Source organism: Natator depressus, chromosome 2 (assembly GCF_965152275.1).
Source record: "Natator depressus isolate rNatDep1 chromosome 2, rNatDep2.hap1, whole genome shotgun sequence".
Classification (NCBI taxonomy): Eukaryota; Metazoa; Chordata; order Testudines; family Cheloniidae; genus Natator; species Natator depressus.
This window is the reverse complement of record NC_134235.1, coordinates 150,021,767-150,049,524: the sequence shown is the minus strand read 5'-3', so window position 1 is coordinate 150,049,524 and position 27,758 is coordinate 150,021,767. Positions and strand designations below refer to the sequence as shown.

At 41.8% G+C, this 27,758-nt stretch overlaps 1 protein-coding gene across 1 annotated transcript in view; it reads left to right on the top strand.

The window, feature by feature from the left end:
- Positions 1 to 24,301, top strand: part of LOC141982777 (dynein axonemal heavy chain 5-like) — a 272,918-nt gene extending 248,617 nt beyond the window's left edge. The window contains exons 74-77 of the mRNA XM_074945122.1: positions 121 to 253; positions 11,227 to 11,435; positions 20,903 to 21,124; positions 22,933 to 24,301. Coding sequence (XP_074801223.1) covers positions 121 to 253; positions 11,227 to 11,435; positions 20,903 to 21,124; positions 22,933 to 23,151 — 783 coding nt within the window. The 3' untranslated portion in view covers positions 23,152 to 24,301. The remainder of the gene's footprint in view (positions 1 to 120; positions 254 to 11,226; positions 11,436 to 20,902; positions 21,125 to 22,932) is intronic.
- The last annotated feature ends 3,457 nt before the right edge of the window (positions 24,302 to 27,758 follow it).

Here is a 27,758-nt window from a genome sequence, read left to right as displayed (position 1 = left end):
GTTTGGTTTTTAGGGTTTATGGGTAAAATTTTAAAAAGTACCTTTGTGCTTTTAAAAGTGTTACCATATTTGTATATCTACATAATAATAGATATGTTTTTTCCCCTAAACTCTGTTTAGGTGAAAGCCCAGCTTCAAAAGATGGGAGAAATTCAACCCTTAAATATATTTCTACGTCAGGAAATTGACCGTATGCAGCGTGTTATATCAAGAGTTCGAACTACACTGACTGATCTCAAACTGGCCATAGATGGTAAGTATATAATCATACAGCATTAATTTCTAAAGGATTATAACAGTATAGTGACACTAACAATGTTCCCACATCTACCTTGATTTATGGTGCCCTGGTCCTGCAATTCACTGTGCCCTGCGGCACTGCTCATAGAATCATAGAATACTAGGGACCTCAGGAGGTCATCTAGTCCAACCCCCTGCTCAAAGCAGGACCAATCCCCAACTAAATCATCCCAGCCAGGGCTTTGTCAAGCCTGACCTTAAAAATATCTAAGGAAGGAGATTCCACCACCTTCCTAGGTAACGCATTCCAGTGTTTCACCACCCTCCTAGTGAAAAAGTTTTTCCTAATATCCAACCTAAACCTCCCCCACTGCAACTTGAGACCATTACTCCTTGTTCTGTCATCTGCTACCACTGAGAATAGTCTAGATCCATCCTCTTTGGAACCCCCTTTCAGGTAGTTGAAAGCAGCTATCAAATCCCCCTTCATTTTTCTCCTCCGCAGACTAAACGATCCCAGTTCCCTCAGCCTCTCCTCAGAAGTCATGTGTTCCAGTCCCCTAATCATTTTTGTACCCACATGAACCCCACTGAAGCCAATCCGTCTTTGCAGAGCTGCACTGCTGCACCTGTGTGCTATGAATTGTAGGATTGGGACCATAAACTGTATGGCAAAATGATTCAGAATCAAACTGAGGCTTAATTGTATAGAGCTAAGAAGAAGCATAGTTATAAAATTACATACTAATTAGCAGCGGGGCAGTGGCATTCTGCACACGTTGGAGCTGAGAGAGTTCAGCTTAAGGTAAGAGATAAGCAACATTGGAGTGAAGGCGATGGAATAGATGGCTCGTGTTGCTTTCTGTTTCCTCCTTCTCACATCCCATTTTGCCCATATGGTATCATTAAAATGGCTAGCTGGAAGGAGAATATAAAATCAGACTCCCAAAAGAAAAGCCTAAGATTTCTTTCAGTACGTGGAAGTAGAGTGTGGTGTCATCCACAAATTTTATAAGAATACTCTCCACTTCATTATCTGAGTCATTCATGAAGATAATGAGTAGTGCTGAACCCAGGATTGACTGGTGTGGGACCCCACTAGTTAAGTCCCCCAGTTTGACAGTGAACCATTGATATCTGAGTAGGGTTTTTCAACCAGTTTTTCATCCAGATTATATTTTTGAGTTCAAATTATGGTTATTAGAGTTGTAGCTGCGCTTTGTACTCACTATTACGTTCCACCCGTTAGTGCTGTTTTAATTACTTACTGATTGCCCAGAATTTATTTCACAGTTGGAATGATATGATACTCCACATAAATCTGAAAGCAAAAGTGAACGTTGTCCTCTCAAGTGACCTAAATAAGTGTGAGTTGGACACAGAGCAGTCATTTCAGAGGGGGGTCGTGTTTTTGTGGATGTATATCCTTTTCATTTTAGGAGTAACTAGGAATGGCCCTGAATCAAACCCCCAGATCAAAATGACCCAAACTTTGGTGAATTTCCTGTCTGGATTTGGAATTTTTTCAGGCGTAAATTTATGCCAGGGTATAAAGCTCGAGATAAGTTAGATAAAGTTTCTGGGAGATAGAGCTGTGGGCGTCCAAAAAATGACACATTCCTGACTTTTTCAGACCAATGTAACTCAGAAAAGGCTTGGTCTAGAAATCCCAAATATGAGATTAATATGTTGCCCTAGCTGAGTACTGGTGCCTTTCACTAGTCTTTATAGGTTTCGGTTGCAGATTTAATATGTTATTAAAAGCCTTTTCATCATCTGTTTTGAGTTCTGCATTGATCTATGTAATGCATGCTGGCTAGCATGCTAGCTTTAGGTGCTTCTTAAATATGACATCAGTGTCATACGTGTTTCCTACGCTGCACAGCCACAATGCTGAAGTACCCATGACCCCTGTGGAAACATAATATGAGTTATGTGGAGGATAAGTACCTTACAGAGTTCCTAAGATTTGTAGCTGTACAAGCTGACTTTATCTTTCCAAAAAACTATGATGAAGGATCATCATTTTTCAGTCAGTAGGCCAGGTAGCCAGGAGGAATGATAGTTGGAGGTGGAGGAAGACAGTCAGGACAGGAGGCTTTGAATTCTATTCCCATCTGTGATTCCAGTGAGTCATAATGCTTTACACACATTATACATGGCACCTTACAAACGTAGGTTAGTTAGATCTCAAAAGACCCTGGTAAACTAAACTATAATTTTACCTTCATTTTGCAAAGGGAGAAGTTGAAGCTCAATGAGTTGATCTTGCTGTGTTAGCAACCAGATTAAAAGCATGGTCTCCTGCGGGCTAGGATCCTATTGGCTTCTGATGGCTGCCTGCAAAGATGAAAAGAGCTCCAGTGCAGCTAAAGATAATGACATTTTTGTTTAGCTCATATCATGGGGCGTGTGCATTTGGACTGAAGAGTCCTTTGTTCTCGCTCCATTGATTCCCACAATGACTGTATGGGAGCCACATCAGGAGTCATCAGGGTATTCCAGAGGAGAATTTTATTTGGGGATGTTTGGAGGCATTCAAGAAAGCATTCATAAATGTGGCAATCGGAAAATTCATGTTTTGAGACTTCTGGAAAAAAAGAACTAATGTGTTTTGCCACCTCATAACTCAAAAACATTTTGGCCCAATAATTTCCAATGTCTATTATTCTTCTCACCCTGAGGAAAGCTGGTTACTCTGATTTTCTTTTTAAAAGATAAAAGATACTTTTGGATATATTACTAAATCTTATATACACACTTGGCTTGATGCTGAATATCTAAGTGTTCAGAAGCAAATTGTGTAGATTTAGGATAAACTACAGGAAACACAGAAGACTTTAAAATATGCTGCAGAACAGTTTTGCAATGTTCTACTGAGCTGGTGTGGGGCAAGGCTCTGTGTATGTGTGTGCATGTGCGCACACATAAAATATTAATTTTTTTGTATCATCTACCATCATGATAATGCGTGGACATGTAGATTTGGTGCCTGTGCTGGTAAATTTTCAAGACAATTTTCCAGGATAAATTGTGTGCGCTTGTTTTTAAAATATATCAGCAGTGTTACTGAATAGAGTAAATAGCTATTGTGGAGAATGAGGGAGTTAAGTGTGCTATTTTTTTACAAATATATGCACCTCGGTTTACCTGATTGGTGGTAGCCTGCCTGACTGCAAGGTCTTAAATCAAAGGAGGCAATCGGGGGGAAACAAACAGGAAACAAAACAATGGCAAAGAAAAGGTACAGTCCACGAGAATATCAACAGTCCTTGAGGGAACTAGGGGGGAAGCTATGAACTGGGGAGTGCCCCTGCCTGTCGCCAACCAGGCTGGTAAGGTTTACTCTTCCCATGCACAAGCTCAGGATCAAAGCGGGTGCTAAACCATTAAAGGACCTCAGGCCTAGAAAAGGAAGAGAGTTGTGTATGTTGCCAGGAGCCACCGAGGGAGTGTGAGTGAACACTGACAGGGATGCAAGAAGACACACAGAGCATGCTGCAGCAGGTCAGTCTGCTTCTTCCAGCCTAGAAATGGAGGTAAGTGGGCTGAATAGAATTTACCAAAGCTTGTAAGGAAAGATTAAAAGTTAGGTAAAGGTAAATATGAGTATGGGCCTTTATTGTTTTTACCCTTTGCTCTGCATCCTATGTACCTTTGGGTGAATGAATAAATAAAGCTTTGTTTTGAAGCAGCTGTTTGTGAGTCACTCTAATCAGCCACCGTCACAGGCTCCCAGAGCAAAGGTCTTACAGGAGCAGAACTCATGTGGGCCTGTTGGGTTAATATAGTTGGTAAACAGAGGGGCTGCAGCCCAGAAACACAGTCTAAGAGTGGTAGGAATGTGTGGTTCCACCCAGATGGAAGGTAGCAAAAACTGCCTCTTGAGGGGTGCATGTCAGATAGACTAAAAGGACTCTAAAGCACAGCTTGCCCTGTAACCATGACAACTGTTTATGAGCAATATCAGAATACAGGAACTAAAGGCTTGATTCTCCTTTAATTCACATGGGTTTTATCCTTGTGTAACTCCCTCGTTTCAGTTGAGTTATTTCTGATTTACACCTATGCACATGAAAAGAGAATGAGGCTTGGAAACTTGAGCTCTTGCTGAAACCAAAGCTTAAGATCCCAACTGCTAGTTCGAGCTGCACATCTGGATCTTCACCTCTATAGCTGGAGGGAAATTCTTCCAAATGAAGAGGTTCAAAACTGTGGTCCAAATCCGAACCTTCCCATATTTCAGGATGTTCAGATCCAGCTCATTATAGAGATAGGTGTGAGCCCAAGTAGTAACAAGGAGCTACTATATACACATAATTAGGCTTGGAAGGATTAAATTGTTATCGGTAAATGAACATCAGTTTCACTGGACACTCACAAATCAATTAAAAACTACTTCCATCTATAATAACCAAAATTTACAGCTAGGCAAAGTAAGAAAAATGCTGCTTAACTTATTAGCATTTGATTTAAGGACATTTATTTTATAAATTTTGACATGTGATATTGACAATTGGTATTCTAACAGTTATAAAGCTTTAACTTTTTGAATCTCATTGTCTACCATCATTAAATAATTATTGGCTGACTGTCCCATAATTTCCCATAATTGTGAGAATTTAAATCAATAAAAACTAAAGAAATGCTTAAACCCCATAATTTCATGCAACTGTAAAGATTTAAATTGATAAAAATAGGAAAAAATAAACATACATTATCCATCAAAATTATGGGGGGGAAATTGAGCTCTGCCAAGCCCTCAGATAATATAAATGGAACAAAGCTTTCATTCTGTTCCATGGTGAATCACTAAATACAGAATCACAGACTAGGACAAATGTGCTAGAATGTAGCTGTGCAGCCCCTTGACATAATTACTTTAATTAGCCACAAAAACTGTAGTCTTGTCCAGTATTGAATTGAACACCTACAGGAGCTTTACCTTGCCTCTTTCTCTGCACAGTGGTTGGAAGTATATAGACGGGCCAAAAGAGGCTACGTCTACACTATGAGCTAGGGGTGCTGTGTGTGTATATGTGCTTGGCATAGCTCAGCTGTGCCACTGCTGCCATTGCCAGGGTGACCACTACTACACAGCGATTTCTACTTGCCCTTGCTCAATAAGAGCTAGCACAAGTATGTATATGCCAGCAGGGAAATCACACCCGTACTTCATAGTGCAGGCATAGCCAGAGACAGGGCAACTCAGGGTAGAAACCTGTTTTAAAAGCTCTAATCTACGTGCAGTATGGTTACAGTACAAATTATTTTAGAAATATCAAAAAGCCCCTTCAGAGCCTTTAAATGATCTGACCTTTAATCTGTCATCTTAATAAGGGCTTCATTGTTCCCATGAAAGGGGACCCGACCACATAAAATCCAAAAATAACTGTTATAAACAGCAGGCAAGTGAAGTTCATAGAACATTACAGCCAGTCACGTTAAGTTCATAAAATGTTCAGTCAGCCCCTTTACAGCGGGTTGCCTCCTGTTTTCTATTAGTTAGATAGTAGAAATATATAGTGTTGCATTATTCACTCAACATTCCCTGTGTCTGTTTTCCAGTCCTTGTTATTTGAGAGTTTCTGTTTTCTGGAACAGATGTATCTATCCCTCTCATTTGGTAATTAATCTAATTTCTCCCCACTGTTTTATTTTTATCAAAGCATCTGAGCTGCAGGAATGCATAGCAACGCCCACAGATGGCATTCAGTCTGTCCTGGTGCTGCAACTCAAGCACCATATCCCTGCTGCCAAAGCTCACACCCACTCACTCAGCATAGTAATGCAGAGATGTAGCCAAGGCCAGGGCACTGAGCACGTCTTCTCAGCCTCTACAGCTCTTTTGTTAAGTTTGCTTCATGTTCGTAACAAAAGTCTGGTTTATTATTTCCAGCGACAATCATGAGTCATCACAGATGGACATGTGGGACAGTGTTTCCAGTTGTAGTGGGAGACTCCCTGGTCCACGCTGCTCCCTTGGTGTCTCTCAGATGGTGCACAGGGAGCAGAGTCTGGTTGTGTCTGTCTGTTCCCCCCCCAAACACCAACTAGGAGGCTGCAGCATAGGGAAATGCCTAATGGGTGTAGAGATGGCATAGCTGGCTCCTATACTGCCCTCTGCTCCTGGGGGAATTCCGTGCCCTTGGGGGCAGGGGTGCAGAATTCATACCTTTCGCAGATTTCTTGGCTTCTCCGCAGAAAAATAGGGGAGCAAAGAAATCTGTGAGGAACATGCCCCTTCTGCGGCAGTCTGGGTGTGTCTGCTGGGAGCAGCTGGCAGCAGAGAGCAGATCACTGCTGGGGGAGGAAGGAGGCTGGGTGTGCATGCAAGAGTCTGTGGAGAGATGTTAAGGGAGTGGGGCTGGGCGCATGCCTGCGTGTGATCGAGTGAGAGAGACTCAGGCCTTGTCTACACTGGCAATTTACAGCGCTGCAACTTTCTCGCTCAGGGGGTGTGAAAAAACACCCCCCCTGAGCGCAGCAAGTTTCAGCGCTGTAAAGCACCAGTGTAGACAGTGCACCAGCGCTGGGAGCTGCGCCCCTCATGGAGGTGGGTTTTTTAGAGCGCTAGGAGAGCTCCCAGCGCAGCACTGCGACCACTCAAGGCACGTTAAGGTGCTGCCGCAGCAGTGCTTTAACGCTGCCAGTGTCGACTAGCCCTCACTCTATCCCTCTCCGCGTAGGGCTGGGTGAAGCAGGCGCTGTCCCTGAGGCAGAGCAGGAATGTAACAACTAAGCAGGCAGGCTGCTAATGTTCCCATTGTTAGTTAGGCGTTCCCATTCTTAGTCAATTATGGTCAATTTTACCTTACCAGAATGGTGTAAAGGAGCCTTATTGTAAATGACAGTAAAGCAGTCCTCAGCTAGGAAAGTCTAATTGCTGTCTCGCTTTTTTTCCTGTGCCAGAGAGGCTCAATGGGGTTAGATTACAGCTCGGGATCTATTTTACTTATCCATTTAAAAAAAATGCAGGACAATGATTAGTAAAACTGTATGACTTTCACGTGTGAATGTCTGAGCAGTTTAATGTTTCAGAGTAACAGCCGTGTTAGTCTGTAGTCGCAAAAAGAAAAGGAGTACTTGTGGCACCTTAGAGACTAACCAATTTATTTGAGCATAAGCTTTCGTGAGCTACAGCTCACTTCATCGGATGCATACTGTGGAAAGTGTAGAAGATCTTTTATACACACAAAGCATGAAAAAATACCTTCCCCCACCCCACTCTCCTGCTGGTAATAGCTTATCTAAAGTGATCACTCTCCTTACAATGTGGATGATAATCAAGTTGTGCCATTTCCAGCACAAATCCAGGTTTTCTCACACACACCCCCCACAAACCCACTCTCCTGCTGGTAATAGCTTATCTAAAGTGACCACTCTCCTTACAATGTGTATGATAATGAAGGTGGGCCATTTCCAGCACAAATCCAGGGTTTAACAAGAACGTCTGAGGGGGCGGTGGGTAGGAAAAAACAAGGGGAAATAGGTTACCTTGCATAATGACTTAGCCACTCCCAGTCTCTATTCAAGCCTAAGTTAATTGTATCCAATTTGCAAACGAATTCCAATTCAACAGTTTCTCGCTGGAGTCTGGATTTGAAGTTTTTTTGTTGTAATATCGCAACTTTCATGTCTGTAATCGCGTGACCAGAGAGATTGAAGTGTTCTCCGACTGGTTTATGAATGTTATAATTCTTGACATCTGATTTGTGTCCATTTACTCTTTTACGTAGAGACTGTCCAGTTTGACCAATGTACATGGCAGAGGGGCATTGCTGGCACATGATGGCATATATCACATTGGTGGATGTGCAGGTGAACGAGCCTCTGATAGTGTGGCTGATGTTATTAGGCCCTGTGATGGTGTCCTCTGAATAGATATGTGTGCACAGTTGGCAACGGGCTTTGTTGCAAGGATAGGTTCCTGGGTTAGTGGTTCTGTTGTGTGGTATGTGGTTGCTGGTGAGTATTTGCTTCAGGATGGGGGGCTGTCTGTAGGCAAGGACTGGCCTGTCTCCCAAGATTTGTGAGAGTGTTGGGTCATCCTTCAGGATAGGTTGTAGATCCTTAATAATGCATTGGAGGGGTTTTAGTTGGGGGCTAGTGGCGTCAGCAGGAGAGTGGGTTTGTGTGGGGGGGGGGGTGAGAAAACCTGGATTTGTGTTGGAAATGGCCCAACTTGATTATCATCCACATTGTAAGGAGAGTGATCACTTTAGATAAGCTATTACCAGCAGGAGAGTGGGGTGGGGGAAGGTATTTTTTCATGCTTTGTGTGTATAAAAGATCTTCTACACTTTCCACAGTATGCATCCGATGAAGTGAGCTGTAGCTCACGAAAGCTTATGCTCAAATAAATTGGTTAGTCTCTAAGGTGCCACAAGTACTCCTTTTCTTTGAGCAATTTAAAGCGACAGTCTACTTTACAGAACACCCAAACACCAAAATAAAAGTAATGTAATTTAAATGAAAATCCAGGATTATACCTGGAATGCAGGGTCTTGGTTACCAAGTATTTGTAACTTTACTTTTTTTTTATTTTTGGGCGCAGAATTCCCTCAGGAGTAGCCCTCTCACAGATCCTGGTTGTTGGTTGTGTCAGTATGGGGAGGAGGAGTGGCCAGAGAGCAATGAACTCTAGCTATCCTTCGCTGGCAGAGGGTCCCTTAGGGTCCCTTATACTTTTCTATTCTGTTTTCCGCCCTCATCAGTGTATTGTCTGAGTGCCTTCTAATAGTGTATTATGTGACATGATTAACATCTGTCATGTGTGGTTCTTTCTCCCTCTCATCCTCACCCTAGAAGGAGAGAATTGTGCGTGCAGAGGAGCGTTTTGATGTGTTTTTGTAATGTAAATTCTGCTGTGTTTATGTTAGAGAAGGTCAGGTTGAAGAAATACCCCTTGAATGTGGAGCAGAAGGTGGTGAGGTTTGTGTTATTCTTGGGGTGGTTCCTGGAGGACTTCGTTCCACAGTCTCGGACTTGCCCGTCTCCTGCACAGACAAGCTTTCCTCTTAGCGTAGTGTAGCTGTGGAGTGAAGTTGTCAACAGTGCTCTTCATCCCGGAGTTCTAGATGATCTTTTAGATATTTTGGACGTTGCCATTGAGCATCTTCTAGGTAAGGACCGAGATCTTGAACTTGACTCGATGATCTATGGAAAACCAGTGTTGCTGAAGAGATGCACTGTAGCATTCTGTACTAGTTGGAGTTTCCTAAAAGCTAACAGCTTCTTGCCTAGGAATATTGCACAGACAGGAGGTGACAAAGACAGGTAAAACTGAGCCAGGTCATTGCTTGCCAGGAAGGGATGGAGTCTTATAACCAACGGGAGAAGGTAAAAAGCACTGCTCATGGATAAGGCTAAGGTTTTGTCATGGTTATTTTTAGTAAAAGTCACGGACAGGTCACGGGCAATAAATAAAAATTCATGGAAGCCGTGACCCGTCTGTGACTTTTGCTGCTGCAGCTCCATGATTTTCCCCCACCACCGTGGTGGCTGGGAGCTGTGGGGTTCCCCCTTGGCCCAGGGCAGCTGGAAACTGCAGAGTGACCATATTTCCCAAAGAGAAAATGGGACACTCCTAGCCCCTCGCCCAATGTGTCCCCCTCCCCCTGGGTCCCCTCAGGAGTCTGATCACCTGTCGCTGGAACCCTGCAGGGGGCCTCTGTTGCTGCTGTCACTGGAATCCTGCCAGGGCCCTGCTGACTGCCAGCTCCAGAGTCCTACAGCTCCTGGGGCTGAAGCAGAGTATGTCACAGAGATCTCCAGAAGTCACGGATTCCATGACTTCCTTGACCTCCATGACATAAACGTAGTGTATTCATGGATGCTCCTATGTGAGAGCCGTGTCAGCAAGGAATCAGGAGTACACCTAAACTATGGACTGAAATTTGGTTTCTTGGCACACCACTCCTTTCTCTCACCCCAGGTTTGTCAAATTTTATCTCAGTGAACCAGAGAATAGTGTAGGAAAGAGGTTTCCATAGTGTGGATCACATCAGAACACAGAGGTAGTCTGCTGGATCACACACATTCCCATTCGTAGTCACACAGATCACCTCCCTTTCTCCCCCCTGTACAATTCCGTGAGCCCCCTCATTCTATCTGCAATAACATTCAATCCCCATGGCAACTACAGCAGTTGGTTATATTGAAATATAATTGTTATTTGTATTGTGGTACTATCTAGGGGTTCTAATTGGAACTGGGATACATTGAGCTCGTTGCTCTATTTAATTTATTATAGGTGTCTTTTAATACAATTTAGGAGCTCAAAATATGGAGGACAGCCAGCACGCTGTGGACCACCAGCAAGTGCTCCACAGAGCAGAGGCTGAGTACCTCTGCTTTACAGAATACTGTGGATGTCATAGTGAGGTTAATTATTTTACAAGCAGTAAATGCTAACCTTTTTTAATGGAAACCACTGTACTGTATGTAGCATGTGTGTGTGGACTACCACTGCCAAAAAGAAAACATTTGACTGTATCTCTGCCATTACTTTACTATTTCACTATTGGGAGCTCTTAGTAATGAAAATGTGTGGACTCATCATCTGTAACAAAATAATTGCAATGAATATATTCTCTGTCAATACATGATTAGAATATAGATGGCATAGACAGCATACATCTCTCTCTGGTAGTGTGAAGGGAGACATTAAAATATACTTATATTGAAACAATTCATCACATTTACAAGCACAGTGTCAATACAATGAATATAAATTGGGAAAAAAAGTTGTTTGAAAAAAATCTCTTTATTTCATCACATAATATTATAAGATATGTCCTTTATTCATTATTAGCTCTGGACTGAGACTTATATGTTTGTTGCAATTTGACTTCATTTGAACAGTTGTATAATTAAGGCTCAACAAGAGAGATCCGTTTGGATTTAGAACGTTGTTTAGAAGTTTTAATTGCCTTTGGAAGCTGGGGAGAAGTTCATTCTGTACATGTTTTACTTACAATTCAGGAACCATTATTATGTCAGAAGACTTGCGAGATGCTTTGGATAACATGTATGATGCCAGAATTCCCAAGCTTTGGTTCAAGATTTCCTGGGAATCTGCTACTTTAGGGTTTTGGTTTACTGAGCTTCTTGAAAGAAACCAACAATTTAGCAGCTGGCTGCTAGATGGCCGACCAAATCAATTCTGGATGACAGGATTCTTTAATCCACAGGTAAGGTTACCAAGTTAGCTTAAGCATGGTATTTTAAATCCTATGCAATAACTAAATGATAACTTGAGAAAGCATCCCGCTAACTCAGTTATAATTGTGTCCTGAGTTAAATAAGCTCCAGACCTTAAGGATGAGATGTTTATTAGCCCAAAATATGGTTACTGAAATAACAGAAAGCAGCACCATCAAGTTATTATTATAATAATAATAGAATATATATAAATAGTCTCAATGAGTTTCTGTACATTTCAACTCCTTACTCCCTTTTTTCTTTCTTTTTCTTCCCTCCCCTTGCCCTGTAATAAGAGTCATTTGCATGTCATTCATTTATTTAAAGCTTCCTAGAGTATGAAATAATTACATTTTAAAAAGAAAGTTTTAAAAACATGCCATTTATGGGTAAAGTGGGACTTGCCTCCGAGCCCTTGTGGGCCAGTTCCATAATGTGGAGTTATATATTATGTATACAGCACCTAAAATTGTGCCAGGCAATTTGCAGAGAGATAAAGAACACAGTCCCCACACTGCATAGTCTAGAATAGGTCAGACATAACAAAAAGAAAAGCAACAAAGAGAAGGGCTGAGGGTGGAAGAAGGAAGAATTCACACCTTCATCATGTGGCTACTTTGTATGGCTGTGCACACTGATGAAAGTTTCATGATGCAGCAGATATTTCTGGGAGCTGTGACATCTGGAAATGATGGATTCTGAGATGTCTTGGGTGAGTGCATGGCCAATTTTGTGGAACCGAAAGAGAGTTATTTAAAAGATGTATTTTTATTAATACCAATGGATGTTAGCAATGTAAATGTTAGATGATGGAGTTGCCAGGAAGAGAAAAATTATCAATGGAGATGGGTGTGGCAAATATTCTCCTGGGCTAAGGGTAGAGGATCTTCAGGTGTCTATCTGGACTGACTGTTTTGGAGAATAAATAGTCCACCATCACAATTTTATAGTCCCAGTGTCCTGTCCTACAGACATCAGAATCCAAGGATTCAAAGAAGCTATTATAGTTTAACATTTGATTTTGTCCACAAGACTCAGAGTCCATTACAGGCACTTTTAAATATCCCTGAACTGCTATTATGCTGTCAGACCAGTTGCTGTCTTACCTGCCTCACCAGGGGTGCTGTGAGAATCAGTAAGTTAGTGTTGATACACTATTTTGGTAACGTGAAGTACTGTGTAAACTAGTACTTGTCTGGAGAATGGTTAGACATCTCAAAATTCATACTGTTTCCTGACATTTTCTTCACTTACTGCTGCTAGATTTTGCACTAAAGATGCCCAAGAACAGACCTAGTTTTTACTCTGGCCATGTTAGCTGGCTTTGTTCATGCCTTGGCCTAGTGACAGGTTTACAATTCTGCCAGGCTAAATTGGGCATCCTACTTGTTGGCTCTGGACATCTGGACACCTCAGTAAGAAGCCAAGTAATCAGAATAAAATGTCTCCAAACAAGCTGGGACTTAATAGACCACAACAATACAGGAAGAGCTTGCAGAAATGTGCAAATTTAACACTACATAACACACATTTGTAAAACTTTCTAAACCTGTAAAGTGTACAGAAGAATCCCTGCATACTGTATGTTTACATGACTTTAATGTTCATTTGTGTCAGCAATTACAAACGTAAGAGTCAGAAAGTATCCTGCTAAACTCTATTGTGTTACATTTTATTTAAAATGATTATAATTGATAATATAGTTATTTTTTTAAATCACTGTCACATGGATCAGAGATTTAGAAAATGAATTCCCATCTACAAAAATGGGTTCAAAGGGATAAAGAATTAATTTTACTGGCAAAACTGGCTCGTTAATAATAACTTATAAATAGTCAAGAACGTGTCTCATTTGTATATCTCAGAAATCTATTTCTTATCCCCGTCTGTGTAGCCTGCTGTCTTCTCTTTGCATCAGTCTATTGATGATGGTAATGGTTAACACAAGAGAAGAAGATAAATCTGCTGCATTCAGAGTACAATGTGCTCTCACATTAAAAATAGAGGGCCCAATTCTGTTCTGACTTATGCTGGTTCTAAACTAGGGTAACTTCAGTGACTTCATGGGAACGTCTCCTGATTTATACTGGTGTGAGAGGAGGATCAGGTCCATATGTGAAAGAAACCCTGTTCCTTTTGTGTTTACACTGGGCCAAGGAAACCAGTTCAAGTAAATGAGGCCTGACGTGGACTATCACCCACCCCTGGAATTAATCTAGCACTAAATCTTTTTTAGAAGTGAGACAAAATGTGATTAAAATATGGTTTAAAAAAATGTTAGCACCTTTCATGCATCTTTGTACCTCCAGGCTACAGCAAGCAAAAAGTACCCTTGCTCTCTTGCACTTTCACTACAAGCTAGTATGGTGTCTTTGGTTTTGTTTTTGTGTCAAAAAAGATGTTTTAATGTGAGTGATAAACAAAAACAAAAAAACCCCGCAAGCACTGCTTTCTGCTACAGCAGGGGCTTAGTGTTCGAGGCACGGTAGGAAAGGGTTCTTCTGTAAGGTGCAGTGCCCCATTCGCCAGTGCACACTTATTTCCCCAGTAACACAATGATAGTTCTGTTTTGCAAGCATAGTTGGGAAATATGAAATAAACCATAAAGGGAGGCCTCCCACATTAGCTGGGTGAGGTGAAGAGGAAAACATGTTTATTGTAACAATAAGAATAATTGACTTCAGTCTACCACATCACATAGCCCAGTTGTCTTGATCCTCCACATCCAAAGAGTCAAAGTTAGATTGTATTAGTTCTTGGAAGGGAAAGAAAACAAAACTCCAGTTTACGTCAGTAGCCTCTAGTGAATATGCTGGAGATGAGTGGGCATGCAGATGAGTGGGATTAAATATCTTGCCCTACTTCAGAATCTGAATGAAAATGGCATAGACCACTAGAAACTGAAACAAAACACCACACGAAAGTCAATTGTCGCAAGGGAGAGAGAAATGGAAGAAGAACTGAACCCGAACCCCTATTACACTGATTTACATCCTGTTGCTTCTTGATTCATTGTCAGTAATGGCAGAATCATTGGGCAGCCAGCCTTTTCAGTATCAGCCCATCTCTTGCATTGATTAGGATTCTTTCCAGTGTGGTGATGAGTGTTAAGAACCCCGCTATAGACAATGAATGGGTCCTGCCATCTTTGTGATAATACCTGATCTCTGCCGTCTGTCTCAGGCTTGCTCCTAATGGACAGCTATCCTTCCCTTCTTATGATTTATTAGTAGTAGTATTTTATTTATTATTATCATCACTATTTCCTTGTTTGGCCAAGCATCTGAACCACTTTCCTCACCCTGCCCTCTGTACTTTAATCTCTTCTCTGTGCTTTCTTTTCTTAGTTTATCTGGTATCTGGTATCTCTCTGTGACCTTCCGAATAAGGATACTTGGCTTTTAGTTTTACAGGTTTCTATTTTAAAATATTGGTACTGGGATCATTTCTACAGACTGAGAGGGAAAACATATTCTCGTCACATAGGTTCTGCTTTGAGCTAATGGGCGTATCTGATAACACTATTTGGCCATTACTTACCAACTCCCTTAGCTATATAATAGGGATCCCAACTCGTTCAAACCCAATTATAATGATATTTGTTGACACAAAACCTCTTTAAAATGTTCCTGTGCTGGGCTTTCTAGAATGATAGTAGGAAGGTAGTAATGTAGATTAACTGAGACAGTGTGTTGCATTATCTTATGTATCCAAGCTCTCTCAACTTGAGGAGTAATACGCACTTACAGAACGCACCAGCAGCAGATTCATATGGCTATGATGTGGTCATGGTGGCATGTAAGATGGAGTTCCACCTTGAACTGTTCCTTGCAAGTCTTCTTCAGTAAGAGTCTGTATGGGAGGATTTAGATTTCTTAAATCCCTCAAAATTCCATCTTCCAACCTTGTTCATGTCCAGCCCTGTGCTCTAATTCGTTTGATCTCAGTTCTATAAACCTTTTGTAAAAGCATAACTTCTTGTGCACTGCAGACATAAACCCACCACTGCAGTCATCTTGTTCTCAACTAGTGCAGGATTGTGACTTGCCAGGATCATCTAAGTGTCTCCTTGTTGTGACAATATCAAACCAATGAATATTAAGAATACGCCTTAACTATTGACACTAAAAACTGTTTAGTTTCCTCTCCTCGGCTGTTTTTAATGGCCATGTTTCTGATCCATATAACAGAGTTGTCATGACTGCCACAGGAAATGTTTGTATCTTCGTTGTCACACAGCCAGAGGCCTTTGATGATGCAGAAATGCCATGATGGAAGACCGATCCCATGTGTGACTTCTCTGGATATAGAACCTCCTGTGGTCAAACAGCTACCCAGGCAGAGAAACTATTCACCCGGTCAGTGTCACTGCCATCAGCATTCAGTGTTAGCAGATCATTTTTTTGTTGCTGTTTAGAAGAGGTGTGCATTTGGTTTTATCACCATTGATCTTAAATCCTATAGATTCTGCAGTTTTTTGCAGCTCTTCTAGCATTAGTTGTGGTTGGTCAGTAAAGGTAAAGCAATATTATCCACATATTTGAGATCCTCTAAAGATGAATCTTTAAATTTCACACCTCCTACTTTGGCCTCAGTCAGTTTTGTCATCAGATAGTCTATTAGAACATTAAATAACCGACGTGAGAGACGCAACCCTGCATACTCCTGATTCTACTGAAAACCAGTCTGTAATGCAACCGTGACCTCCCACAGCTAAATGTACCCAGGTACAATTCCTCCACTAGCACACTAAATCCTTACGCATCCCATGCTGGTGTAGCAGTATCTGCAGTACTTGATGCACTGAGTAAAAAGGAGCTGCAAAGTCTATAAATGTGATGTTCGCTTCCTTTCATTGTTCTAGTTGTTTTCAATAATTTTCCAAAGAGAATATATACCATGGATTGCCGATCAAGTTGTGTGGAAACCACACTGGTTGTCTCTCTTTTTTGGGTTGAGACAATATTTCAGTTGGTTCAGTAATATGATCGTAAACACCTTCCTGACTGGCAGGAGCAATATACCCCTATCATTTGAGCAGGCTGATTGCTCTCCTTTTTTTGAAAAAAGAGATGATGCAATCCCTTTTCCAATGTCATGGAATATAACTCATTTCTTAAACTTTTAAGACAACTTTGTGAAGCCAGTGAACAAAATCCAGGCTTCCTCTCTTTAGCAGTTATGGTAAAATATTGTCAAGATCAGATGCTTTATCATCTCATAACTGTTTAACCACAAGTATCATTTCCTCTAATGTCACCAGCCTTTTTTCTGGTGGATTCATTTTTGGATTAAGTTGTAGTTTACAGCTTGATGGGGATCTGTTCATTAATTCACAAAAATGATCATGCAAGTGCTTAAGTTGTGCATCAACATCCATTTTTATCCTTAACTTGCAGAACCCACAAGAATGGACTTCCATTTAGGACAAATACACATTTCTGGTCATGTCTTTCAGAGGCTTTCTCAATGTACTGGGCCACACTATTTCAACATTGATTATGATCATTCCAAAAGGCCCTCTTGATTGCTCATTCAAGACATTTCTTTTCCTCTATTATCCATTTCCTCGTCTCTTCGCTGACTCAGCTCTGACCTGCAGGTGCATCCCTTTGGCATCACACATTTTTTTTTCTCTCTCCCATAATTTGATGTAGTCATCTGTAATCCAACATTGCTTGTTCATTCTCCTTAGTCCGAGTTGTTTTCCAGCAACCTCTGTGATAACATCCCCAAATAAAGTCCATTCTTCCTCTGCAGAAGACAATTGATCATCTAATATCGAATATTTGTTGGAAATCACTACTGGGTAACTATTAGTGATCATTTCTTCATGAAGTTTATGAACATTGAAGCATTTCCATGCAATAGATGTCCTCTCTGGAACTTTTTTAAATGGAACTATTTGGAGTCGATGATCAGATTCCGGAGCAAGATCAGCACTCCTAAATACACATAGATCCACGGATGATTTTAATCAAGGATTTCAAAATGTGATCCAAAGTTGCATTGTTGCCTGATGGATATCAAAATGTTATGGCACTTCTTTTGCTGAAGCCAGGTAGCCATTAAAAATAGTCTGTGTGTAGAAGCACATTCTTATAGATGCACGTCATTATCTGATCTCTCTTCTGGTAAGCTGTGTGGTCCCAGTACCAGTTCAAATCCAGTTCTGTCATGGCCAGTTCTCATGTTCATATCTCCTTATGGTGACCATATGAAGTCAGGGTGATGTACCGGATCCAATGTCGTCTACCATGGTTTAAAAAAAAAAAAGCATCTCAGTATCAGGCCTAGCATCCTGTCGTGCATCTGCAATAATAACTACCACACATCCTACCTTCCAACTGAAAATGGTGGCTATCAGGCGTGGTGATGAAGCGTGCCAGGTCCGTATTGCCAATTGCACCCTCAGGCACAAAACCAGAGCAACACCAGCATGCTCATCATGCATGTAACAATTAAAAGGTCTGACCTCTAAGAGTCACAGCCGTGCCCTTGCTGCTCAAATTCCACCATGACCCCTGCACACTGCATATATCCACATTCAACCTTTCCAATTCTTCCGCCGGGAGAGTCGTTTTTCCAACAGCTCTTAATGACCAGTTATTCCACAATCCCATCCTCAGACACTGACATTGCTGCAGAAGTGGATGTACTTTTTTATTATCAGGCTCTTCCGCCCTATATTTGGTTTATTGAAGGACCATCATCATACGGTCTGACTCCTCTGCACGTAATTGATTTAGACGAATCCTGAAGCTTGGTTCTGTTGTGAGTAGCAGATGGAACTGCCAAAGCTGGTGAAGTAGCCAAAGTTTTATGTCCATTTCTTCCACATGCTGAAGCTAGAGATGTTTTATGGGGATGGCTTGCCAGGCCATCACCCAACCTTCCCGCTTTATTGGGACTTGGGACTGGCACTAGGAACAAGGAATCCAGTAGTGTGACAAACAGCGCCTGCAGCCATATCCTGTGTGCTCTAATCCCACTAGTTCTCACAAAAGTAGCAGAGGTGGGTGGGTTCTGTACCTGTTTGAGCCAAGATGCTGATCATTCAGCAGGTGCCTTTCTTTCCTTGGAAGCAGTACTGAACCAAGGGCCCAACTTGGTCTACTGCAATACAAATCTAAATAGTAAGATTCCAGTCACTCTGTGTGTCATTCTGAAGCTTAAAATATTGGTGAGTCAGTGTGAAGTGATGGAAGCACCACAAGTGTGCTTGAGAGCTCTTTGTGTTCAGAATATCACCAGGTTCCATCATCACTGGATTTTGCAGTCTGGTAGTGTCCAGTTTTTAAGTTCTCAGTTATTCTGACTTTACGAATTACACATGTCCAGCTACATTTAGGCATGTATCTATGCCCTGCCAAGAATTCTAGATCATTGTGATATCAGTGGTAACTCAACCAATCACCCTCTTAACTCTACATCTAATTTGCATGCAGTAGTTTCATTGGTTATATGAGGGAGACTGCACAGATGGTGGATTACTTGTCCTAAGAACTGCTCCCCCCATATGCCCAACAGACACCCATACAAAACAACACAAATCTCCCAGCACAACACCTATAGACACAAATCACCACAACCACCCACACAACAAGCATACACAATTACTCAAACACACATAGCCCCTCACAGCAGCACACACCATTCACCACACACACAATTCACAGAATCATAGAATATCAGAGTTGGAAGGGACCTCAGGAGGTCATCTAGTCCAACCCCCTGCTCAAAGCAGGACCAATCCCCAATTTTTGCCTCAGATCCCTAAATGGCCCCCTCAGGGATTGAACTCACAACCCTGGGTTTACCAGGCCAATGCTCAAACCACTGAGCTCTCCCTTCCCCCCATTTCTCACAGCACAATGCAACACACACACAAAATAACCCCAAACACACACACCACCTCACCACAGCACACACCTCTCATTCACCACCCACACAAATCAACACAAATCTCTCAGTATAACAGTCCCTAACCACAAATCAACAAGCCATGCACACAACACAGCCAGCACACACAATAACCCCCAACACACATAACCCATCACTGCACACGCACCCCCATTCACCACTTGCACAAATCCACATAACTCTCCTAGCACAACATAACTCCCGCACAATGCAGCCAGTGTACACAATTGCCCCAAACATCACTCTGAAGCCTAGAGTATCTGTTGAGTGAGTGTGAAGTGACAGATACAACTGCAAGCATGGTGGGGGAGTCTTTTTTTTTCAGGCTAGCACCAAGTTCAATCATCACCAGGATTTGCAATCTATTACCATCCAGGTTTTAGCTTCTCAGCCATTTTTGGCTTTTTTGTGCACACAACTTTACAAATTACACCTGTGCAACAGCATGAGCTTTCTGCTACTAGTAGTGAATAATCATAATGGGCCTGTTTGCCCAACAGTCTCCAATATCACAGTGAAGGTCTTTCATTGCTTCCAATCCCATGATGGTCTCATTTCTTTCTCCCTGACTGACACCACCAGCCCTCTAACCTCACTGCCCCCTTTGTACTCCCACCCTTTGTTTCATACTTATAACTCACTGCCCTGCATGTCTCCCACATCTGTCCGCCAAACCCTCACTCTCTCTATTCCTTGAAATCTGTCCTTAAAACCTATTTCTTCCCAGGCTCCATCTTTCATTTCCCTGAACCTTTGTTTTATTCTTCTTGTCTCTCTTAGATTGTAGCTCTTTGGGGCAGAAATGGATCTCATAGTGTTTCTAAATGCTGTGTCGTTTACTGTGCTGTATAAATGAGCATCAAATGAATAAAATATAATAAAATAATTTAGTATAGCTTTGCAACGACCCATTAAGCAGTGACTGCATTTCACCCCAGTGATGGCTGCGTTTCAGGGGAATGATTTGATGCCTGTGCATACTTCCTTTGTACTTCAATTTAAGTTTGTAAAGTACTTTGGCATCCTTGTGGGATGAGAAGTACTTTTGCAGTGTAAATGACTAATGATATTATTCTTGGAAAAGCAGAGCTGTAGAGCATATAGTGAAATACTAAAATTATTTGTGGCCAAGCAATTGCCTGTGTTCAGGAATGACACAAACCACATTAAATTAATCTGGCATATCTGTCAGATCTCTCTCCATCTGTCCAAAGTATCTGTAGCTGTAAAGTATGTCTGCTAGGTGGGCTCCTTTATGTATGTAACGTTTGATATGTTAAATTAAGTCTAACTGCTGGATGCTTTTTGGCACCCACACCCAAATAGCAAATACATAATGGGGCATGTCACTGTGATTATATATGAAAGTAGTGGGTTTACACTATTGCACTTGATTTGATAAGCAGCTGACATTATGTAGTGTAGCACTTTATGCTTTTAAGTCACTGTTATAACCAAGTAAGGAATAGTAGTGGGACATGGCTAAAGCTCAAACTTTCCTTTTCTTTCTCCACTTAACATTGTTTCACTACAGGGATTCCTAACTGCCATGCGGCAGGAAACAACACGCTTGAATTTAGCAAAAGGTTGGGCCCTTGACAGTGTTATTTTACACAATGACGTAACCAGGATGATGAAAGAAGATATTAGCGGCCCTCCTCCTGCTGACATTGGTGGGGTTTACATATATGGCCTTTTCCTGGACGGAGCAGGTTGGGACCGCAGGAATGCCAAGCTCATGGAGTCTGCACCAAAGGTTAATGTCAAGTTGTCTGAAACAAAGAGAGTGTGGCACAGTTACAGAATAGTAAATAAAACCTGGTCAGCAGGGTGCTTAAGGAAACATTCAGTGTGACTGGGACAGTGATTGCACAATATATTGTAGTTGGGATAAAATGCTACCCGGGGGACATGAGTAGATTGATAGCAGCTCTGTGCCCTGGAATGTGGAAACGCTGGGCTTGCAGGCAGCCCCTGAGCTTTTGCTCCCCAGAATGGTACCACTCAAACACATAGCACAAGGTGCTGCTCTTGGAAGCCAAAGGTGATTACACAAGAACCTCTCATCTGCACATCTGGAAGAGTTGTTTTGGCATGTGTATGACTGGCCACCCTCATAGCCAGGGGGTGAAAGCTGTGTCCAGGGCTGTCTAGGGAGGAAAGGATAAATATGGGGGGTGGGTTAGAACAATGAAGCACCATTGTGAAGAGGAACCTTAGGATCTCATCTGGGATGGGTGTAACTGTAGCAGTTCAAAGTCATACTCTTCTGCTTCAGGGAGCCACAGGTACGTAGCTACATAATAGTAATGCCCGCATCCATATCAAATTAAGCTGTGCTCCCATCCAAACTTGTGAGCTAAGTAGGATAGGGTATGATAGAAGCCACTGAAGACCAGACCTTTGGGGTCATTGAAGTCCTTGGCATTTTTTTACACAAGTAGATGTGTTAGCTCTGAGGTCTTCTCAAGCTTCAGTTTGATTAAGTTTATCTAAAACCAGTTGCCTCTGTGGTATCAGCAGGGTGCAGTATTCTTCAATTCCCACTCCAGACTGTTCTGTAGGGTTCCTGTATTCTGTAAAACGTTGCCAGGCTTTACCCCAGAGGTAACTACATTGCAGTCGTGGGTCAGAGAATTCCTGTCTGGGGTTGGTAAAGCACGTACGCCTCCCACTGGATGAGAACTGTGTCTTTGAGATCTTTGCCATTGTGACAGCCAACTCTAGCGTTCTGTGTTCGTGGTAAGATGTTTCCCACGTGTGTGCCTGTCCTGACTGACTGAAGCAAATGTTTATAAACTTCTTGTCATCAAGCAATGCATACTATACAGTTTCTGTGCAGCAAATCCGGTGTATAACTGTGATTAACCTGACCCTTGGTGTCAGGTAGTTCGCTGCTCACAAGTGTAATGTGTAGTGATGGGTAAATCTCGGATAGTTCGATCTGGCTTGGATAAACACCCAGCAGGCACCTGTTTGTTCTTTGGAGCTCCACTGCTAGCAAAACAGCTCAGGCAAGTGGGGCTGCTAGTAGCAGCTTCTCCTTCGAAGCTCCACTACTCCCAGTTAGCAAAGCGGAGGAGGGTGGGGAAAGAATGAGGAAAGCTAATGAAAAGACAGGGAAAGAGAAGGAAGAAGGCTCCCTGCCACTCTCCCCTAATCTCCCCACTCTCCTCTACTTCTTGGCTCTTTTATAGGTCCCCCTGCCCACTGCCTTTACCTTCCGGGTCCTCCCAACCCCAGTCACCCTGGGGCTTTCACTGGCTTGACGATATTTTTGTGATCGTGCAGGGCTAAGCAGCAGCATGGGGCTTCCACTCCCTGCTGCACCTGCTAAGAGCCCAGCAAAGCAGCTTCCCAGCAGCACTGCTGTAAGCAAAGAAGCAGCAGAAAAAGTCAGGGGGTGGCCCACGCCCCTTGATGTCCCCTGCAGTGCTGTGCCACTGGCAGCTACCTACCCTGCCCTGGTCTGTTACATCACGAACGGGTTTAAGTCACTAGTGGGATTCAGCGTCCCTGGAATGGCTCTCTGAGTGGTTTGTTGTTTGTTAATGTTCCCCTTAGGTGCTGTTCACAAGTCTTCCTGTAGTCCATGTGTACGCGATCAGCACCACCGCACCACTGGATCCAAAGAAACAGCCAGGGAGCTTGTACTCCTGTCCTGTGTACAAAAAACCTCGACGAACGGACCTGACATACATTTTCTCTTTATATTTGAAAACTGTGCAAAATCCTGACCACTGGACTCTAAGGGGTGTTGCATTACTCTGTGATTCCAAATAGCACTATGGCTATAAGATCCAACTGGAATACTGAGCCAAGGGCATTCAGGCTTTGGTTTTATTACATAGCAGTGGTATATTTCTATTCATAGAGGTATGGGCATTAGCAAATCATATTTGTAGAGACAGCTGTATCTCCATGGTGATTTGTATGACCTTTTCACAGCAGGAATCATTAAACATGTTTAACTTGGGAACATCAACCAGGGAACCTTCAAATCTGTAACATGGAAAACAATTATAGGTATAAAGTCTAGTTGCACTGAATCTATCCCCATTTGCTGCATAAATTAACTCATTCTACTAAATACTCTATTCCACATTCAAAATATATGCTCATTAAAAATGCCTCTTGCTTGAGACTACTGTTCTAACTAGATTTTACAGTGATTCTTTATAGATCTTATCTCCTCTTTATAATACAGTTATGCTGACAGTTATTGGTGATTTCATCCATCACAAACCTCTTTGGAAGTGGGTACAAATACACCCTTCATTTAACATAAATGTCAGGACAAGTTAATCACAAGCCCCCCTCCCGACCTAAGACAAAAGGGGGTGTGAATCTGCCCAGGAATTAAAGACCATGTGGGCAGAGGGATTTTGCTAGGTAAGGTGAATGTGTGTGCATGTAGAACAAGCAGAATGAGCAAGCCTCAGAGGTAGGAAGAAAGCCAAGCAGTTGCTTGTAAGCACAGGGTGAGCCAGGAGAAACCTAGAGGAAGATTCTGGGTTTGGTGCTGGGTAAAGAGGCTGTAATCAAAGACATGATCCTGTTTTTTTAATTCCTCCTGCATGCCTTGTAAATAAACAAAACTGCATCAAAGAAAATATCAGCTCCCTCATTAATTTCTGCTTCCAAGTAGAACAGCCCTCGGGGCCTGAACTTTGACTGGCCTCTGGAGCCAAAAAGGAGCAGGGGTACAGATTTGTAATTATGCAGCCATGTTTCAGTTCCAAGTGCATCAGCTGCAGCATAACTGAAGAAAGATGGTGCTATATCCAAATGGTTCTCTGGCTATAAGCACTGCTTTAAATGACTCAGATTGCTTAGACGGTAGCGTAGACTGCCTCCAGGGATAGACACTTGGCTAAGCTGGCAGCTAATGTTTTGGAGAAACAGGACCTCAGACAAATGTGAAAAGATTTGGTCTAACTTTTAGAAACCTTTGATTAATTCTTAGTGACTGGAAAGTGAGGTGCAAGGCGTCACTCTCCTTTCCCTTCTCTGCCCCACCCACTTCCTTTCTTTTTCTTTGTGGGTTTTTTTTTAAACTGTTCTCCCCTTATTTTTATAATAGTAAAATAAAATAAAACGTTGATGATGTACCACAAGTTTAAATGTCTGCACACAAAAAGCCCTGTCTAATTTGCATGCAGTTACTTTTGATTTCATTTGTAAAGTGGGTAATTGTGCATACAAAGAGACATATCTCTGTCTGACAGTTATCTCCTTTGTGCATGCAGGCAGAGCGCTCACAGAGAAATGCAAGCTCACCTCACATGAGGCCTTTTTACTTAAGAACATCTTAGTTTTGTAGCCTCTTTGCTGCTGCTGGTTCCTTGGCCTTATTTCCCATACCTGTATTTTGCATCACTATTTGTGATGAAACCGAAAGAAACAGCAGCCGGCATAGTAGAAGCTCTATCCAGAAATAGCTGCAGAGTTTATTTTTATTAGGTGTGTATGCAGCTTCCAGTGTAAAACAAGGATGGGTGTAGACAGGCTTGGTTTGAAAACAGAAACAAGGCTACCACTGGCAGAAAAGCTGTATGGCTTTTTTTTTTTTTTTTGGCCAGGCCAGGACACTTTCAAAGTAGTAGGCATTACTGTTGGGGCCAGGGTAAGAAGAGCCTACAGGGAAGGCTCTGCCAATGTCTCTCTCTGTGTTTTTGCTTTTTGTGCAGATACCTTTGATTTTTCTGTCCGTTTAAATGGTGATCCGGCCAACTGGCCCAGAAACAGGGTTCAGCTTTTCACACAGTTAGTTTTATTTTATGTTTAGTAGTTGCAGGACTCTGACTCTTAGGAGGAATAAAATTCACTTCCACAACTAGCACAGAGTGTCAGACTTGTTCCTGCAAAACAGAGAACAAGCTGTACCTTAAGGGTCACATTCTACCCTTGATCTGTGCACAGAACTCTCTGCACAATTCCTGGGAGACGCCAGACCTAAATGAGACCACACTGTCAAAAGGCTCATCGCTCCTCCCACTTGGAGTGCAGCTGCTTGTGTCCATTGACTTCCGTGAGAGTTTGGGGTGTGAAAGGGATATAGGATCAGGCTTCAAGAACGTTGCTTAGACCCTTTGGGAAACTATGGAAAAGATCAGAGAGGCTGTTAACCAGGACAAGGCTGCTCCACTCTATGGAACTAGAGGCTCCAATCAATTACTGTTTTCTGTATGTGGGGAGTAAATTAACTTTGATGGCCTAATAAGCTGCAGCAGCCAACAAAATAATGTTGAGAATACACTCTGTTAGAATGAAAATGGCACTTTGAAATATTCTGCACAACTCAAGAGCTCACTTGCTATAAAAGCAAATCTTCTAATAAATGTAGTAATTTGACAGAATTTCCATGTAATGGGCCAACTAAAGCTTTTCATCCTAATTCTATCACCCCTTTGCTTTATAAAGTTATAGTAAAATTAGAAAATTAAATAGCTTTTTTTAAAAAACGCTAGGCCCATTCGTTAGCACATAGTATCTCGCAAACTACTGCAAGTTTCACAATTTGTACATGGCAGTAAAACAGCTGAATTGGATAGCTTTAAATATGTATTTAATAAATAGACTGAGTTTCTATTAGGGCTTTTTATTGTAGGATAACATCAACTCACGCAAAATAGAACACGGACTATGTAACGTCATAAACAGCCACCATTACCATCTGTGCAATTTAAGATGGCTCCAGTGATTTAAAGAAAAAGAAAAATATTACAAAATTACATAGCTTGCAAGCTAAACTTTCAAAAATTTCTTCCATATGTGCTGAGGAATCTTTGGGGTTTTTTTCTTTTTAACAGTTTATTATTACAGTATTGAATATATTTACAATAGATGTTATGCAAACATCGTTCTCGCTTACAGTGCCTCATGACGTCATTCATCCCAAACCGGCAACATGAATCCAATTTGAAAGCTTTGCCATGTCATTTACATAGTATATCATTAAGCCCTTAGAACCGGTGTTCCATAGTTGCCATATCTAATTCCTAATTCAGACCATTCCAATTTTAGGTACCAGGGGCTAAATCACAGGGCTGGCAGGCAAAGTATTGGCAATCAAACTGAGTTTGAATGACAGCTTGACCAGTTAGCCATGGGTCCTGGGGCAATGTTTGTCAAAATAGAATCTTAGACAGTAAATAAACTCATAGCTGTTGTCAATATTGTACAGATATCAATGCCTCACTCTGAGATCTAATTTTATGTAAGTACTAAGGAGACATCAAGTAAACTTAAACAGAAGAGGCCCATTAAACCCTACTTATTCTGCCAGTACAATGGCTATGTTTACTAACATACCTCATTTCAGGGCATGGATTCCTGCCTCTTTAGTGCTACAAACACACTGTGTTTCATACTCTTAAAGACAGTGTCTGGCTTGCACTCTCTCTGGCTGTGACTGGTCGATAGTGATGATGAGAAGGAAACAAAGACCTGGATATGGATTCGCCTGCGTGTCAATAGCTTTTTATGGAATTTATTTTAATTGTTTAGAACCCCAGCAAAATGTCAAGAGCAGAAAACACAGCGGTCCTTTTATCTCAGCAGCTACCTTAAGAAAAAAACAACAATGATCTGTTTTTCCTCTGCTCTGTCGGTGGCAATTAATTCTTAAGCTGTTTTTAGTTTTGTATGATGGGAGTAGAGGAACAACTATTAATTAGTTCTTGCACAGAAAAGACAAATGGGCCTGCCCTTCTCAAAATTCACTTTAGTCCCACATTCTTGTTTTTAACTCTCTATTCCTCAGTCCCCATATATTAATCTTGTTTCCCTTATTTAATTTATACCATCGCCGTCCTCAGTACCAATTGACACTTGCACTGACCTTTGCATAATACAGATATTCTACCAGAGTTCTCCATTGCCTCCAGATTTTTCCAGTGTTTAATATGGCCTATAGTTTTTAGCCTGCTGCTGCTTCAGAAAGTACATCTCTCAACTTCATCAATCCCCCCTTCAAAATGCTAGAAATCCCTCTTAGTCACTTCAGAGAACAGTTCTCAAAAATCTAGGGTCTCTGCTGCCTTTTATTGCACTGTCTCCAAAGCAATAATTTCCTCCTCCTGCTATGTGAGCAGGCGCTCCAAGAAGAGTCTTAGCACAATGCTCTTAGTCGTAGTCTTCCCTTCTGCTAATATAAAATACTACATATATCGCAAAAAGAAAAGGAGGACTTGTGGCACCTGAGAGACTAACCAATTTATTTGAGCGTAAGCTTTCGTGAGCTACAGCTCACTTCATCGGATGCAGACTGTGGAAAGTACAGAAGATCTTTTTATACACACTTTCCACAGTCTGCATCCGATGAAGTGAGCTGTAGCTCACAAAAGCTTATGCTCAAATAAATTTGTTAGTCTCTAAGGTGCCACAAG